The 19,186-nt window shown below is 43.5% G+C and overlaps 1 protein-coding gene across 1 annotated transcript in view; it reads left to right on the top strand.

The window, feature by feature from the left end:
• The window catches only part of dchs1a (dachsous cadherin-related 1a), a 163,538-nt gene extending 144,668 nt beyond the window's left edge, over positions 1 to 18,870 (top strand). Inside the window, 15 exon segments of the mRNA XM_036565175.1 lie at positions 375 to 1,221; positions 7,100 to 7,284; positions 7,286 to 7,340; positions 8,190 to 8,315; positions 8,565 to 8,774; positions 10,289 to 10,329; positions 10,331 to 11,156; positions 12,509 to 12,622; positions 12,777 to 12,988; positions 13,328 to 13,479; positions 13,580 to 13,710; positions 14,041 to 14,327; positions 15,741 to 15,879; positions 15,989 to 17,516; positions 17,518 to 18,870. Coding sequence (XP_036421068.1) covers positions 375 to 1,221; positions 7,100 to 7,284; positions 7,286 to 7,340; positions 8,190 to 8,315; positions 8,565 to 8,774; positions 10,289 to 10,329; positions 10,331 to 11,156; positions 12,509 to 12,622; positions 12,777 to 12,988; positions 13,328 to 13,479; positions 13,580 to 13,710; positions 14,041 to 14,327; positions 15,741 to 15,879; positions 15,989 to 17,516; positions 17,518 to 18,592 — 5,928 coding nt within the window. The 3' untranslated portion in view covers positions 18,593 to 18,870.
• The last annotated feature ends 316 nt before the right edge of the window (positions 18,871 to 19,186 follow it).

Below are 19,186 nucleotides of genomic sequence, written 5' to 3'. Positions count from 1 at the left end.
ATGGAACCAGATGTTTTTCCACATCATTTTGAGCTGTTTGTTTTAGTCCATTCTTCATGAAATTTGCATACAATGTAAAGGGGAACAGGCTTTTTCAAATTATGTCAAAAACTGAAAAAGACAAAAATGGAGATACTAGGTTTTCTTCCGACAGCAGCAATATATTCATTTGTGAGATCCTGCTGGAGTAGTTTCTTGCCATTTCTTGCCATTTTCCTCCCCACAAATATTAATAGCTCCCACTTGTGCCAGATAAACATGAGTGAGTCAGTGGGTGAGTCAGTGAATCAATCAGTCAGTGAGTCAGTCAGTTCATGAGGTTCTTCACATCTAACATCATAGAGAAAAAATGTCTTATCTGTTTGTGCCGGCAGGTTCTCAGCTCCACCAAGTCGTCATCCACAACCAATTTGGTGTCCATCACCTTGAACCCAATGGAGGGAGCTAAGCCCGGCTCTAGCATAGGAAGTGTTCGGGCACCTGACATTCAGACTGTCCCTGAAGGCTTGGTCACTTACACTGTGGTTGGGGGTACAGATCAAGATGGGACCTTTGTAGTGGACCGGCAGATGGGGGATGTGTATCTGGCCCGCGAGTTGGACTTTGAGAGGGCTCCACGCTACACTCTCCAAATTGAAGTGGACAATTTCTCCACACCACTGCCCAGAAGCCATTTCGTCACCTTGGAGATCGATGTTCAGGACAGCAATGACCATTCACCCCAGTTTCCTGAAGATCCCATCACCATTGTGGTGCCTGAGAGCATGGAGCCTGGATCTTCTCTCTATACCTTCCAGGCTACTGACAAAGATGGGAGTGGTCCCAATAGTGAAATCAGCTATTCAATCATCCAGCAGTGGCCCAGCAGTCCAGACCTTCTGTTGCTGGACCCCAGCACTGGAGTCATGACCCTGGGCCAGTTTTTGGACCATGAGAGCACCTCATCCCTCCTGCTAGTGGTCCAGGCCACTGATTCAGCCCTGGATGAGAGTCAGCGGCGCCGCGGGACAGTCACTGCCCGAATTTTTGTTACAGACGTGAATGACAACGCCCCTGTGTTCACCTCACCTTCTGCAGTGAGTGTTATGGAAGACCAACCAGTGGGCTTCGTTCTGCTGTACGTCATGGCTCAGGACCTGGACCAGGGTGAGAACGGCCGTGTGTCTTACCGCATACAGGGCGGAAACGCAGAGGGAAAGTTCAGCCTCAACCCAAACACTGGTAAGATGTGATTAAACATCCAACTGCATCTGGCATGATATAGGCTGAACGTAATTACTTGCAGTGAACTCTGATGGCCTTACACTTCAGTTCCTCACACACATAATTTACAACATACTTTGTAGCAGTTGATGTATAACTGTGTAATAAGCCTAGGGTTCAACCGGTTAAATCATTAGTAACACAGTAAACACCAGCAGTGTTGGACTAACTCTTGTTTGTTTGAGTCTACTTTAACCATGCATGGTTGATTGAGCATCATAAGAATTAATTTAACAATAATAATTTAATTTTGCAATGATCTAAGCCTCATTGTGTATCCCCAGATGCTCTGCTAATTTGGACTCTCAAATTCATACGTTAAACAAAATATCAAATTAATCTGGTTAAGGACAAAAAGAAGAAGGCAGTGTAAACACAGGTATGCTTTACCTGAACCCTGCTACATAACAATGGCTGTGTTTACATGCAGATTTCTGCTAATCTGATTGAATACATTCCAATTACAGATTAAGAATGAGGTGTTTATGTTCACTCTACTCAACAATCTGATGGAAAATCTGTTTACATGCACATTATAAGTAATCCAATCCAAAATTATGTGCATATGTAGAGTACCACTTAGTGTGGACGTTACCATGACAACCAGCATCACATGAGTCCAGTCAGAGTGAGACAAGCAGCAGTGAGCAATGCTTGTGTTTTAATTACTTTAAAATTATGTCAGACTCAGGAAAACGTACTTCACATGTGCTTATTGAAGAAGGCCGAGAGGAAGACGTCGTGTTCTGAGACACATAAGCTGGACGTCTGTCCCACCGCCGTCTTTTAAAGATCAGAGCATAAACTTTGTCTCCTCTGCAGACCAGTTTCTGCTCTTCCGCCATGTTGAACGTTATAAACACAGTTAATGGTATTGATAACATGACTGAAGAAAATGTATCATGACAGTTCAAGACAGAATATGACATTGGCCACAATAATGGTAGGAAGTGTGAGCCAGCTACCGAAAGGATGTGGGTTCAAATCCCAGGACTCTGGGATTTGACCCTGGACACATCAAATCCAAGTAAAGACTTTTAGAAATAATCCATCTTCTAAAAGTTCTTCAGAATCACCACCTAAAGTCAACTGTTTATTAACCAAAGAGCATTTTTTATTTTTATTATTAAATGAAAACATAATAATAACATTCTGATCTGCCTTCAGGGGTTGTTTGAATTTTGGAACTAATGAACATCAGCAAATGAGTAATACCCAGTAAAGTCATCATGGAAAGGATGAATTAGATCCTCACCTGGCATGGTAATTTAAACATGTAGAGGAAGGACTGATTTATTATGTTATTCTGTTTAAACATTTTGTTGAATGGTAGGGAAAAAAATCTCCATTTTCCAATTACCTCAGATGGCGGGCATCACAGTTGGCTGGTTTTGAGAAAAATTTCAATTCAACCTTACCCCGAGACCAAGACAAGACCAAGTCAAAATGAAGTGGAGGCCGAGACAAGACCGAGACCATTAGTTTTCTGTCTTTGTGAGACTGAACTTCAGTACTACAACACCGCTAACTGAGTATACCTGGTTGTGCCTTTGGGCAAGCCACTGCCCGAGGCAGTGCAGCTCTACTGAAGATGCTGTGTTGCTCCCAGACTGGCATAGTAAATTGTCCTAGTGAGTTCAGTGAAGCACAGAACAACGTGTCAGTGCTATGAAGCAGGGTTCAAGGAAAGCGTTACTGAAGAAGCCTTCAGTGCTCTATAACTGTAAAACAGCATGCTTTGAAACTGTTTCTCATTCATACCAAATGTCCAGCCCCTGGAGTTCCAGTAGAGGTCCCTGCTGAGTTTGTGTCTGTCCAGTGCTCTCCATTCTCAGCATGTTCATAGCCATTCTGTCTCCCTAATCCTGCACAACTCCAGCTCTACCTCTCAGCACTCTCCTCAGTGCACTCTAAGCCAATCGCCCTCACTGTGCCAAAAGTGTTACTCATGCTATTCACTGTCCGCACGAGTGAGCCTTCTGTGCATACGCATGTGTGCATATGCTGGTGTGTTCCTACTCATGATATAGCCCAGAGTTCAAGAGACATCATGCCTACACTTCTGGTAGCTATTTACAGCATGTTCCTCCCGAGACAGACATCCCAGCAGCGCAGCGCCTTTCTCTCCTCTGGCAGGCTTTCTTTGTGGCTCCTTAAGACTCGTGTGAGTTCTACCAGGCACAGCACCAGCATGCCTGCAGGCTTTACGCAAATATGGAAGCAGTTCAAACGTGTGCAGGAGCATGTGTGCCGTGTGTGTTTAAACGCTGCGAGTCTAGATCCATGCTCCTTTTCAAACATGCTGCTGGTCTTTTCCTACCAGCAGAATCTGCGATTTAGCTTTGTCAAAAGCTGAACTTTCCCACAATTAATGGGCTAGTCTTGTAAAAAATTACACAATTACAGAATTTTCCCCTTCCCAAGTGAAGTCAATCAGTTAAGACCTATTTGGTGTCTGAAGTTTGCTTCTTTAGATTGGCACTGAATTACGGGCTAAGACAACAAGGGGGGCTTATACAACACCAATTAGCATCAAAGTGCATGCCTAAATCATCACACGCTCGCTTCAAATTACACAGAATTGTTATGTACACTCTTAAAAAAGAATGTTTATAAATGTTTATGTAGGTTTATGAAAGTTCAAAGCTTATGAAGGTGTCATGTAGCCCTGTGAACACTGCCATACAGTAATGTGTTACCCAATCTTTTGGATATTACACACTTGAGCCATGAACACTCGAAGAACCATGTGCATAAGTAAAAGGTTCTTTGCATGGTGAAAGTGTTCTTCAGATTGATTTAGACTGTGCTGTAGATGGTTCTATATAGAACCTTTTTGAAAATGGTTCTATATAGGACCAAAAAGGGTTCTTCTATCGTGACAACGTCAAGCTGGGAACAATAGAGGAAACCTTTTTGATGCTATATAGAACCCTGGTGCTATAAAACCATCTACAGCACATTGTCCATCAATCTGAAGAACGCTTTCATGATGAAAAGAACCGCTTAATCACATAAACATAAACATCCATAAACATTTCTAAATTTATACATTTCAATAGCCATTGTCTGTCTAAATCACACACTTGCCTCAAATTACACAGAATTGTTATGTACACTCTTAAAAAGATGGTTCTTCAAGGGTTCCATAGAAAATGGTTCCATATAGAACCATGAACACTTGAAGAACCCTGTGCATAATTAAAAGGTTCTTTGCATTGTGAAAGCGTTCTTCAGATTGATGGAGAATATGCTGTAGATGGTTTAATATAGGACCTTTTTGAAAGGGTTCTATATAGCACCAAAAAGCGTTCCTCTATTGTGACAATGTCAAGCTTGTAACAATAGGGGAACCCTATATAGAACCCTGGTGCTGTAGAACCATCTTCAGCACATTCTCCATCAATCTGAAGAACCCTTTCATGATGCAAATGGTTCTTTGCATGTTCATGTTTTACAGAGCCATTTTCTTTGTTAAAGAACCATATTTTTTAAGTTTGTAATTTCCAAATGATTGGGTAACACGTTGCTCTATGGCAGTGTTCATGCACAACTGCATAAGTTTTAAACTTTCATAAACCTACATAAACATTTATAAACATTCATACATGTATATATTTTAATAGCCATTGTCTGTCAAAGGCTGCTTTCATCAGTTCTGATGTAAAGTTGAGATCTACACCTACGTCAGGTGATTTTTGTCATGACACAGCTTTGAACGAAATGATTATCAGTGAAATCATACAAAATGATTGCATTTCATAACATCCAACTTTGTAAGCATGTCTTTACTCAGTCCTCGACTCGGACGCACGCTTCACTGACTCACGACTCGGGACTTAAGTCTTCAAAATTTCAGCCAGAGGGAAAAAAGTATGGATCTCACTGATTGAATCCGGTCTGCCAATCACAAATGCAGTAAACAACTAATACCTTTCATTTCCAACCTTTCGTGCGATTTTGTGTGTTGGGGTTTAAGGCTTTGCATTATGGGCATTTTAGTGAAACTGTGTTATTACCTCGCCAGTTGTAGTCACTGCCGCAATGTAAAATGCTCTCCCTCCTTTTTTTTAAATCTACAATAAATGCCACATAAGAACTTCACCAACATTCCAGTCTAACACATCCTATTGGAAATGGGAGAGGGCCAAAATGTGGGTATTAGCCCAGAGCGGCGGGAAGGTTCAACTCACTCTGGCCCTGGAGCTGGTCATTGTGACCACGGCATGGAGGCTTAAATAGGGAAAGGTAAACAGCAGTAAATACAGTAATGTCATTCCCCTCACAGCTCGCAGTGGCATCCAGTTTGATACAGCTTCAAATAATGAGCCTTTGGGCAGAATGGAGTGCTGCAGGCAGTAAATACGGTGCTTAAAGGAAAAACGTGAAACTAGCAATAGCTAATTTAGCTTTTTAGTGTATAGCTCCTTGAGATTTTGGACTCAAAACGAAAGGAGCTATATGAATAAAGACTGTTATTATTACTATTATCATTATCATATCATAAACTGATTATTTCAAGTTGTTTTGCACTTCAATTTTAAGCTCTGTATTTATTGCATGTATCACTTTCATTCTGTCCTTCAGACTGAAGGTTGTTCTCCAATATAAGGCTCATTATTCAAAGCCTTGTCGAACCTGACAGGTGCAGCTAATAGCAAGACTGAAATTCTCTACTAAAAACTCGAAACTCGACTTGAACTCTCCTAAGGCGACATGTGAACGTCATGTCGCCTGATACAGATGTTATGTCAACTTGACATCAAAGTTGGCAAAAGCTACCTTAATAACAAATTACACTTATTGCAATAAGCGTTTATAACTGTTTATGTAGATTTATGTCAGCTGTCCTGAAGGTCTTAGGTAGGTGTCATGTTGCTTTAAGAACTCTGCCCTGTAGTAAAGTAGGAAAATGTGTGAATTTGAATATTCACTAAACTACACCAGTTAAAGGGGGCAGCCCACAATAGCTCTGCCTTTCCTCTGAGAGGGATTGTCAAGGAGTCGCAGAGGCTGCAAGTGCTTGAGCTGGTAATTCTAACCAGATTAAGGGCTGAGGGGCACGTTAGCCGAGTGCTAGGGAGATAGAAGAGAGGCCGAAATAAGAACCAGAACCAAAACAGCCTGCAGTGACCCTGATCCCGTGCCTTTGCTGCCCAGCTGAACGGGTGTGGTGGGTTGTGTAAAAGCGTGAAATGGAGATCAGATCAATGAGCTTTCGTGTTCAGCTGGGGTTTTTGGGGAGGGGGTCGGAGATGAGGAGGGCAGCTCTAATTTCGGCAGGGCACGGCAGGCAGGGCTGTTGCGTGTCTGAAGCTTTTGTTTGCTTGTTCCCTCCCAGCGCTGCACTCACTGTGGAAAGAACTCATAAACTGTGGGCAGATAGTTTGGGCTGTTATGGTGGATAAATAATTTGCGTTCAGGTAGGGAGAGCTCGACATGGGAAATGTTTTTCCTCTTCTTGTTCACCCATCCCACCGTTCTACTCTCCCGCCTTTGCTTCTCACCTCGTTTTTTTCACCACAGAGAGGCGTTGGCTCACCCTGGGCACTCTTAACTTTATGAATGTGGCAGGGATAATCGCATGCAAGCAGCTAATGTAGACCCAGCAACCGTGAATGTGCGTGCGTGTGTAAACATCATGCGTGCTGGCGCATAATTAGAAGCCAGCTTTAAACGGCTGTGTTCAGTGAAGAAATGTTTTTGTTACAAGTGGCAAAAAACAACATTATTGACTAATGAAATCTCTAATCCTATTCAAACTAATGAAAACAAAAATCCTATTAAAACTGTTATATATTTTATGAACCTCTTGGCTAATAACTCTCTGCAACAGGATCCTTGTCTATCCTCAAGCCCATTGATCGTGAGGAGCTGGCCCAGTTCAACCTGACCATAGTAGCGGAGGATCACGGTGTCCCCCAACAGTCCAGCGCTCAGCTACTGACCGTGCAGGTGATTGACGTGAATGATGAAGTGCCGTACTTCGAAGAGAACATATATGAGGCCTTTGTTACTGAGAAACCAGCCTGCAGGAGCCACTGTGCTGGTTGTGTCAGCTTCGGACTTGGACCAAGGTGAGACGTATGCTATACCTGAAGCCTAACATTGAAGCTTGTAAAAGACATGCTGTATGTTTTGTTTGACAGTTGACAGTTGCAACAGATGTTAACATATATTTAACTTTATATGTAGCAGTTTTAGGGAGTCTTTTTCAGATAATAAAGCGTTATTAACTTGCATTTACTGGGAGTTAAATGAATAGGTGGATATTTGCACAGTACTGTATATTTTTCCATTCCCACACTGACTTATCCTGCACTTTCTGTTAAAGTACTGTGCTCAGCTACTCTCTGTCTTTCTCTCCACCTTGGAGGTTCATTGTACCTCCATCAAGCCATTAAATTAAAGATAAGCATGTTTGTTTATGAGTGTCATTTTCCTCCTGCATCCTTGTCGTGCTTGCTCAAGCTAAACACATCATGAACACGAGTGGTTTTAATTGCTGGTGGTTCTCGGGGAGGGCCACATTCTCCTGGCCTTACTCAGGAGCACATAAAACAGAAGGATTATAAACTGACTCCCCAGGAGCAATTAGTGGGGAAAACAGGTGATGCTATGCCAGACTGTTCGCCGTTAGCACGCAATCTGGCATCCAAACAGCAGGGGGAGGGCCGCCACAGCCAACTGCTTAGACAGCAAAATAAACTACAAACAAATAAAAAAGCGAGCACACCGCATGTGTTTACCCGTTCCGTGAGAAAAGCCAATTGTGCATTGTGTACACAATGAGAGTGAGAGAGTGATGGCTATTTTCGTCCTGTTACAGATGTGGCTAATTTTGTATAGATACCGTGTAGAGTTAGCAGTGAAGGACAAGGATAGTGCAAGTCCTGTATGAATTACATAAGTGTGATTTTCCATAGGGAGCAATGGTGCTGTGACATATGGTGGCATGACAGCGGACGACTTCAGCATCCATCCAGTGACAGGTGTTATAGTAACCACCAAAGCCCTGGACAGGGAAGCCCAGGAGGATTACACTGTGACAGGTACTCATGCCAACAGCAAATAGCTTGCTTGTTGTAATATGTATGAGAAAAAGAAATCTGGCTCTTCTCTTACCAGCTGCCAAGCGAGCATGTAATTGCTTAGTTTATAAATACAAATGTGTTCAACAGTGCCAATTTAATGTCATAACAGCACTGACATGAGCTGCTGCAGGAAATGGTAGTGCTGGTATCTATTTCTTTCATATGATGGGAAAAAAAACCTTCTGTTACCCTCTGCCTTTTAAACAGTTTATGCAAAAGATGGTGGTTTTCCACCTAATTTTGCCAAGGCCACAGTGCGTATCACGGTGCTGGACGAGAATGACAACAGGCCAGGCTTTGGGAGGGTGTATTACAGCCTGGAGGTGCCTGAGAACCTGGAGCCAGTGACCCTGTTCACCCTAAGAGCAACCGACCTGGACTCAGGTGACAGTGGGCTGGTGCAATACAAAATCACAGGTAAGAGCTACTGGCCAGTTAGCGCAAGCTTTAGTGCAGTGATAGTATGTTTATAAGCATTGTTGGGGTTGTAAAGCTTTGTGGTATGTGTATGCCCGTGGGAATTGACAGTGCATGTGCTTGGTTTTGTTAAAAGCTTTTTTTGTGTGTGTTATGTAAATCCAGTAATAGCTAATACACTATAGATGTATTATGTAAATGTTATAAACTAGACAACAGAAGATATTTTTAAATGTTTTGTTCAACATTTCAATTATTTTGGGAACAAGAAGTTATTAAATGATAAAAAACATCATGTGGTGAACCATGAGTATTAGAATTGGACAATACTTTTTAAAACTCAAAACATCTATGATAATGCTAATTTCTGCTAGCACCCTATGGAGTTTCTAATAGTATGTTAGCACTAATCTAACACTGATGCTCATGAACATTTTTTGTTCTAGATAAAATATGGACGTTTGAAGCTTGGAAAAAAAAGACATGCAATATGTTTTGTTTGGCAATTGTAGCATATATTAACATATATTGGGGCAGTCGTGGGTTGGAGGTTAGGGAACCAGCCTTGTGACTGGAAGGTCACCGGTTCGATCCCCTAAGCTGACAGTATGTGACTGAAGTGCCCTTTAGTCCCTTTAGTCCTAACCCCCCCGGGCGCCATGGATAGGGCTGCCCACCGCCCTGGGCAAGTGTGCTCACTGCCCTCTAGTGTGTGTGCATTCACTACGGTGTATGTGGTGTTTCACTGCTCGGATGGGTTAGATTGCAGAGGTGAAATTTCCCCATTGTGGGACTAATAAGGGTCACTTAATTAATCTTAATAATATTTAACAGTTTTAGAGTGACTCTTTCAATAAAGAGTCCTGGCATATAGCTGCTGCTGTTTTCCATTCCCAACATTTAACTGGAACTGGTTAGACTCCCACTCGGGTTCACAGTCAGTGATGGACTTTAGGAAGGCCTAGAGAGATGTTTATTCTACAGAATTCATCCCACTCATTGTAAATGATTGGTTGATTCCTCTGTCACTTCCTAATTATGCTGGTAGTTAATATAGTGTGTGAGGCCTTCTGTTCAGCTCCTGAAGGCCTAACGATACAAAATCTAGCTTGCCACATCTACCTAGATACGTAGAAAAAAGTGTTAATAGGTCAACAATTTCTTTTGTCATTTCAAGTATTTTAACTCTTATTTTTCCATCCAAAACATAACAATAAAAAATGAGTAGTACTACAATATTTGCAGAGTTTAAATATAAGCATGATTGTCCTAATAACTCTGTGTAATACAGCTTTCTCAGTCATTTTAGAATAATTTACAGCTTCATTCATCATCCTGAACACACAAGCATGAGAAACTTGTGAAGTGGCACTGGACTGGCATATTAGTCTCATGTTTTAGTCAGTATTGAAACTTTTCAATCAGTATTAAAACTTGGCTTGTATAATGAATCAGCATATTAAATAATGCCATCTCTGTCTAATACCTCTTGATCCATGTTTCTCTTTTCTCAGATGGCGACCCTTCAAGTGACTTTCACTTGGACCGCAAATCAGGGTGTGCTGTCCACTTCCAGGGCTTTGGACAGGGAGCAGAAAGCCCGGTACACCCTCACTGTGGAGGCTCATGATCTGGGCACCCCTGCCCTCAGCAGCACTGTCACACTGGACATCAGTGTCCTGGACCTAAATGACAACAGTCCTGTGTTTACCAGCAGCAGCTACACAGTAGAGATCACTGAGGATGTCCCCGAAGGCTCTTTCGTATTGGAGGTCACAGCTACCGACCAAGACGAGGGCTCCAACGGCCAGGTGGTCTACTTTTTGAGCCGAGAGTCCAGGGGCATGTTTATTGTGGACCAGCACACTGGTCGCATCATCACAGCGGCTGCACTTGACCGGGAGAAAGTCGCGTCCTACAGCTTCCAGGTGTACGCTATGGACTCCTCTGCTGGCAATCCACACAACTCTTCGGCTCAGGTGACCGTCCACATCCTTGATGTAAACGACAATGCGCCCTTCTTCATCACAGACCCACTTATCATCAACATCTCCAGCAGCAGCATCGCCAGCCATCGAGTGCTGGCTACCATGAGAGCCGAGGACAAGGACTTTGGGGCTAATGGTTCAGTGTTCTATCGTTTCGCCAACCCTGTTAAAGGCTTTACCATAAATTCGCTGACTGGGGACATTCAGGCCACTGAGAAGCTCCACAGTTTGACCCAAAGCCAAAGGACGCTGATAGTGCAAGCTATGGACCAGGGAAGCCCACCACAGTCTTCACTGGGAGTGGTAGTGGTCTACATACGGGAGCAGAGCTACAGGGGAATCCGCTTCAGCCGTAACTCCAAGGATGTCAGCCTACAGGAAAACGCCGCCAAAGGTCAGGAACTGGGTTCAGCTGAAAATCTTCATATTAGGCTGAGTTCAAGTCATAGGAATGTGTAGCTCACTCTGCTTCGTTAGTTGTAATGTAAGCAGTATAGGTGTGATATTTATTATAGAACAGTATCTCCAGTCTGGGACAGACATACAAAAGACAGAATAAGACAGAAATATATAATTATTCATTATTTGCTGGTCACATGATCCTCCCATTGGATTAAAGATGTATTTGATACCGTTACTCGATTTCAGAGAAATTGGTGAATACAGTATAGGTGTTTTAAATGAAGTGTAACATGTATGTAAAATGTAGTCACACACTATTTGTGAGAAATCCACAGTACTGTGCAAAAGTTAGAGACCACCCTTTATTGATTTCATTTCCATTCAAAACAGCAATTAAAGAAAACTAAGTTATTCATGTTTGAGCATCAGTAAAAACAGGAAACATATTGTGGCATGCGCCTGTCCCCTGTGCCTCCAGTCCTGCGGCTGAGGCCACTTCAATTTGCCTCATGTTCAATCCCGGTGAACGAACCAGAGAGCGGGGGTGGTGATGGTGCCCATCGTCCCCCACTCACTCGCGGTTCTCCTTTGGTCCTGTCTTTGCGGGTCTTCTTCCTTGAACAGGGTTTGAGCCCCGCCTTCCTGCCGACTCTCGTGGTCATCATCAGGACGCATGCCACAAAAATATTTAATAAAAATTACACAAAAGCTTCAACAACGAAATATAATACTAAAAACTGAAGATTTTTATGTGTCACCACACAATAAAAAAATCTACAGTGATATTTTACCTTTCAAGTTCAGTCTTAGAAGTTGCTTCTCACAATCCATGTAATCACAAACACATTCACTAATGTTGAGCTCAGGACTCTGAGGTGACCAGTCCATTGTTCTAAGAACACCAGCAGCCATAGCGCTGAGTCGTCTTCTCACATTGGAAGGATGGACAGAAACACCTGTGGATTTTTTCAGGTCTGAATCAAGAGTAGAGCTTAATTTTCTCCTCTCTCTCAGAGATCAAAGCTTTAAGTGCTGCTTATCTGATGGGGACAGTGTTGGTGGACAACCAGGTCTTGAACCACTGTTGGCAGTCTCATTTTCTCTGTATCTTTTATAGACTCCAGTTTTGGAAAGTTCTGTTTTTTCACTTATTTTCCTCTAACTTCCCCCCTTCCTTATGCAGGTCGATTGTCTTATATCTGATCTCCTCAGAAATATCTAATGAAAAAAAGAGAAACTTGTACTTACTGGAAATTATATAAATTAAGGGTGATCTTGGACTTTTGCACAATACTATACATCTACCAGTAGTGTGACAAACTACCTGTCTCATGGTTCTTTTAGGCACTGCAGTGGTGCAGATCCAGGCACAGTATCCTGATGGCTCCCGCAGTGGAATCACCTATAGCATCTTCAGTGGCAACAAGCTACAGTCTTTCAGCATTAGCCCCACTACAGGTAAGAGTGTAGCTTCTGTTTACAAAGCATTTTGCAGGTGTTCTGAATAAAGTGAGCTTCCCAGAGAAAGCCTGTCCAGTTATATAACATAGATTAACACAGCTGATACCAGTCACTGTTACTTCGGCAGTTATTTATTTGTATGTCTCTTCAGGTGAAATCTGGGTGGAGAGCTCCAAGGGGCTGGATTTTGAAGAGACCCCTCGACTCCGCCTAGTGGTCAAGGCTGAAACTGCATCCTCCAGTTCTTTCATGGCAGTTAACCTGATCCTGCAAGATGTCAATGACAACTTGCCACGCTTCCAGCTCCACAATTACGTTGCTTATGTTCGTGAGGCCCAGGGATACGATTTCCCCATCATTCAGGTGCAGTAGCTTGCCCCCCATGTTTTCATAATAGTTGACTTTTGAAAAAGTGTGAAGTTGTGGACTAAAGCCCCTCATGCCCTTTAATAGAAGAGATCTGAACAGTTTCAACACAGGCCTGCACAGTTTCTGTGGCTTTCCCTTCATTGTTTTCATTACCCGTGATTAAAATATAGTCTCAGCTGTTCCGCACAGCCATAACCATTTCCCTCTATTTTTTCTTCCTTAAAAAAAGGAACGTTCCAAGCCCAATATTGCTCAGAGTTTCAAGTTACATTGCAGCAGCTGTTGCGAATCCGCCTGTATTTTCATTCCAAATTTGACCGGTAATTTCCTCAGGTGCTGGCGGACGACCTTGACCAGGGTCAGAACGGCCAGGTGACCTACTCCATCAGGTCGTCGTCCATGAGTGGCCTGTTCAAGATTGACCCTCTCACGGGCAGCATCTCCACCGCCGCTATCATGGACAGAGAAATCTGGACGGAGACTAAGTATTAGTTCATTTCCGACCTGTACATCCTGATGATTGTGGCGGAACTGGTCTCCTCATAAATTGCCCGTGTTTTTAATGTTGTTTATTTGTGTTCTCAGGCTGGTTGTCATGGCGACGGACAGGGGCAGCCCTCGATTAGCAGGCTCTGCCACTCTCACCGTTATCATAGTGGATCTGAACGACAACCGGCCTACCATCCCAATCCCTCGCGAAGTGCGCGTCCCTGAGAGTGAGTTGACTGCTGGGTGAACTCAATACCACTGATGTTATCAATGAACTCTAGCCGCACTAGTCTGCGGTGGGCAAACAGCCAGGCTAACAGTGCTGAAAGATCAACTCAATTACAATTACCGCCTCTACCCCAAAGCTTTCAGTGATCACATCCTGTCAGAAGGATGTAGTATCATATTTTTCCTAGGATTGTGAAAATTAAAAGCAAACACAAAGACATGACGGCCCAAGGGTGGAAAGCTGTAATACTCATGTAAAATCTCTATTATTTTAAGTGACCTCATGATAATTCAGTTTTCAGATCTAAAGGGTGTTTGGTTTCTTTCAGACACACTGATTGGGACAGTGATCACCCAGGTGACGGGGAATGATGTGGACTCTGGTCCCGCCCTCTTTTACTCTCTGCACCTGGACTCAGACTCACAGGGGAAATTTGGAATACACCGCTACGGAGGTGGAGTCTCTCTGACCGGTCAGTTGGACTATGAGAAGAGGACGTGGTACACTGTGACCATCAGCACATCTGACTCCATGCACCGGAGTGAAGCCAATTTGACGGTTCTGGTGGAGGATGTAAATGATAATGCCCCAGTCTTCACTCAGGACCTTTACCAGGTATGGCTAATGGGAGAAATTACAATTAGAGGGTCACAAAAACTCAATATAGGGAAACACTGAAATTTCAGCCGGTGAAAATGGTTGAAAATGCATTTTCAGTTTTCAGCTAAAAGAGAAAAAAAGGCTGAAAATTTCAGCCAAAAAACGCAAAAGATTAAATAGATCTACAATGAAGTGTTAAAACACTTAATATAAAAATATAAAAATACAGTTAAGTAAAAATACAGTGCAACAGTAAAGGAAGCCTTGTGCATCTTTTATATAGTGATAGAAAATATGGCACCACACAGAAAGTGTTTAATTGGCTATTGCCAAATTCTCAGAATAGTTTGATAGAGTTAAAGACATAATCTAAACTTGCAAATATATTGCAGTGCTGATCAGAAGAGAAGTCGGGTACAGCCGTAATTTCTGCTCATTAATGCTCTTTATTGACAAACAGGGCAGAAAAAGCCCCTATAGTAACAACTGAAATGAAAGCAGGTCACTCCTAGCCCTAAACTTTAAGCAAGCACTAACCCAGTGTAGCTAAACCCATACCCACAACATAAAACACATATGCACAGTTCAAACTAGGAACAACAACAATATTCAATGTGAATTGTCCCTTTTACAGGGGGCGTGCGTTTCTCATGTGCCTCTTCAAATAGAAATCTGTATAACCAGGCTTCTAGTCCAATAATATCTGTCTGCAGAGCCGCAGAGCCACTGTTTCATGCCAGCAGTTTCACTCCAGCAGGTTCAAGCCAATGGCATTCAGTGCATGCACCGACACTTGTTTTGTTTTTTCTTAGCGAGTTTTAGGCTAATCAACATTTCAGTTGTTTTATGTGGGTTTCCAAAAAATGTTGATAAATTTGCATTGGGTTAATGGTATATTTTAAGCTTTAGGCTAAAACAAACACTTTGGTTTGAACGTATCCCTGCCGAGAAAAATCCACATAAAACCATTAAGTGTTTCTTTTGGTTTCTGATGATTTTGTAATGTGTTTTGGCCTGTGGTTTAACCGGTTACCATTGGTTGACGTGTACTGGCAATATTCCTTCCCTTCCTGAATGGTAATATGCGTGGTGACACATACAACCAGCACAAACAGTCACTGTTTACATCAGAGATGTTATAAATGAGGAGAATGGCAACTGATTGAAATATGAATGGGAACACTTGTAACGCTCAACTTTCCTATTAGAACTTTTCCATGGCACCATCGCACTATTCTACTGCGCATGTGTTCCACTGGCCTGAAACCGCTGGAGTGAAACTGCGGGTATAAATCTACAGCTCTGCAGCTCTGCAGTCAGACCCTTCTCTTCTTCTCTCACAAGGGCAGCTGCCACAATATGTAGATTTAGATTCCAAATTTTGTCTGTGGCATTTTAAACAATCAGAAATCTGTGTTTTCTTTTTAGGCGACACTTGCTGAGCACTCTCCGGCTGGTAGTTCTGTTATCACTGTGACTGCTACAGACCGGGACTCTGGGGAGAATGGCAAGGTTACATATAGAGTCGTGTCAACAAGAGACATGTTCTACATTGACTCAAGCAATGGTAAGTACTTATTATTTGTTTGTTATAAACCCAAATATTTGCATGGTTTGAGGGCATAACCATGTCTGATTTTTCATCATATATGTTTCAATGTTTTGTCTCTGTGCAGGTACACTGTTTATCAACCAGGAGGCAGAGTTTGATTCTGAGCGTCCGTCCTTCCTGGTGGTAATTGAGGCTCGTGATGGTGGAAATCCACCACTGAGTACTCTCACCACAGTGCAAGTCCAGGTGACTGATGTCAATGATAATGCCCCTGTGTTCCATCAAACGGAGTACAGAGCTGCTGTATCAGAAGATGAGCTCCCTGGATCTACTGTCCTCACTCTAGAGGCTATTGATGGAGACCTTTCCAGGGACAACTGTGGATTTGACTTTGCTATTGCAAGTGGAAACATTGGCAATGCCTTCCAGATTGAAAGCAGCGTGCGCTTCATCGAGGGCCGTGGATTTCAGATAGTTGGAACGCTAATCTTAGCTGAGAGGCTTGATTTTGAACTTGTATCTATCTACAACCTTACTATTGTGGCTTCAGACCGTGGTGTTCCCCAACAAAGCTCAAGTGTTCCTGTCTTAATCACGGTAATGGATACCAATGACAATGCACCAGCCTTTAGTAGGGCAGAGTACAATGTTGTCCTCAGTGAAGGGGCAGAAACTGGTAAGGAAATACTTCGATTGTCTGCTCTGGATCCAGATTCCACCCCTAACGGAAAGGTGCAGTACTCTATCAGCTCTGGAGATGAGAGTGAACTCTTCTTTTTGGACCAGACGAGTGGCGCGCTTCGTCTGCGGAGGTCTTTGGATAGTGAGTGGTGCTCCACTCATACACTCATCGTGCAAGCCTCTGATGGTCAGGGCCACTTTGCTCTTGTTCCTGTTACCGTAGAGGTCAAGGACATCAATGACAATCGCCCTTTCTTTCCTCTTAAAACGCTGACAGCAAGCATTCGTGAAAACCGGCCTCAGAATGCCCTCGTCACTATGCTGCATGCCATTGATCACGATGCTGGTGCATTTGGCCAGCTGAGGTATTACATGATGGATAAATCAGGAAATGGCAAAGAGTCATTTGTGGTCAATCAGACCTCTGGCGAAGTCAGAACACGCTACAGTTTTGACTTTGAGAAAATGAACTTGTTTCACTTTATTGCCGTGGCAGTGGATGCAGGCAACTACTCAGCAACTGCTACAGTTCAGGTCTATGTGACTGGGGAGGATGAGTATGACCCTGTTTTCACCAGCTCACACTTTGCCTTCCATGTCCCTGAGGGAGCGAAGAAGGGGCAGAGCATTGGCCAAGTTATTGCCAATGATGAGGATGGAGGTGTAGACGGGATTGTACTTTACACTCTGTCTGAAAGTTCCCCATACTTTGAGGTCAACATCTCCACAGGGGTCATCTCCCTGAAGATGGATGCCTATGGCCGGCACACAAGTCGCTCTAAGCGGGAAACTCGTCAGATGACTCTGGAAGTGATAGCTCACAGCCCGTTGGAAAGCTCCCGTGTAGCCACTGCCCAGCTTACCATTGACGTCACACACACGTCCTTTGGTTTAACTTCTGACATGAATATGCTGCTGGCTAGTGTCATCGCTGCTTCCTTAGCAGCTATAGTGGTCTTGATCATAATCGTGGGGCGTGCTTTTCCTATTGCGATCCCGAAGGAAGAAGTACCAAGAGGCTCATGCTAGAATCGTGACCTCTGGCACGGTACTGGAGACTCTTGATGAGCCCAAAGTTCATGGAAGTGAGAAACTCTATCACCAAACTCTTCCTGGATATGCTGCAGACCAGAGTGGGGGTGGAGGAGGGCCCTACACTCGAGGGGGATCACTGGACCCTTCCCATTCCAGTGGACGAGGCTCAGCTGAGGCAGAGGCGGCAGAGGATGATGAGATCCGCATGATCAACGAATATCCACGTGTCTCCAGCATTTCCTCCTCCATGCAGGAGCACATAGCTGCCCGTGGACCTGACTCTGGGATCCAGCAAGATGCTGACCAGCTCTCTGACATCTCTGGCGAACCTGGAATAGAGATGAACCAGTGGTTTAAAGGAAAGAAGATGGGAAGCTTGAGTGGGACTCTCTTGGCAGGCCAGACCCCAGTGTACCGAGATGAAGGTGGTGGATATCTTGGGGTAGGAAGAGGGCTTAATATCTCACAGTCTAAAGACTACACTTTCCCAGAGGATGGGAAACCTATGGTGGATGGCTCTCTGACCGCAATCGTGGCTAGCGATGAGGAACTGAGGGGCAGCTACAACTGGGACTACCTCCTTAACTGGTGCCCTCAGTTCCAGCCGCTGGCGAACGTATTTACAGAAATCGCCCGGTTAAAGGACGAGAACGCCCCAGTTAACACGCGCCGGCCTTTTCAGCCCAAACTGAAGGCCGATCCCAAACCTAGAATTGACCCCCCTCCTCTTATAACCTCTGTAGCTCACCCTGGAGCTAAAACTGTACTTCCAAAACCTGCTGTTGGACGAACTCTTCCCCACCTATCCTCTTTAAAACGATCTCCCATCAGCCACGATGGCTCTGTCTCCTCAATAGCCATGTCTCCCAGTTTCTCTCCTTCCCTCTCCCCACTTGCTGCCCGTTCCCCAGCCATCTCCCCTTTTGGGGTCAGCCAAGGCCCATCTGCCTCCATTATCAGCACGACTGAACACTCTGTTGAGCACAGTGAAGAGGCTGAGCTTAGGATTTAAACACTTAAACGCCTTGTACTGTTCCAAAAGCATCCCGCCTGACTCAGGACCCTGTACATGACAGTCATCCAACTTGGCCATAATGTCATGTTGCCTCACTGGCTGGCCAGAGAGCTGAGGATGCAGTGTTTAATTACCATGTTGGACAGTTGAAGCCAGAAAGGCTTTTTACAAATGCTCTCTCCACATATTTGACTTGGTAGCAAAGGACATGTTCTGTTGCCTGCATTTGCACATTCTATAGGAGAGCTAGGTTTGATGTCAATGTTTTGTAAGAGGAGAACACTTTTTGTATTATATATTTTTGTACCGGTATTTGTGTGTTTTTGACTAGAAGATGGCATTACTCATGTCATAAGGTTGTCATAACCTCTGATTATAACTGTTATTTGTATATATGTGACTGTAACAGTAAGTTTGTAACAAGAGTTGTTCTAGTTTGTCTAATTTACAGTTGGCATTTTGCTTTTACTTCTCATTGATATTATGAATAACGTTTATTGTCTTATCGATATTTATAAAACAAACAAATTTTTACAGGCTAGTCAGATGTAACAGACTATGAAGTATTTTGTTATTCCGAACAAAAAGGCA

This window comes from Colossoma macropomum, unplaced genomic scaffold (genome assembly GCF_904425465.1).
Source record: "Colossoma macropomum unplaced genomic scaffold, Colossoma_macropomum, whole genome shotgun sequence".
Taxonomy (NCBI): domain Eukaryota; kingdom Metazoa; phylum Chordata; class Actinopteri; order Characiformes; family Serrasalmidae; genus Colossoma; species Colossoma macropomum.
The sequence above is the reverse complement of the archived record's forward strand: the minus strand, read 5'-3'. Positions and strand labels throughout refer to the sequence as shown.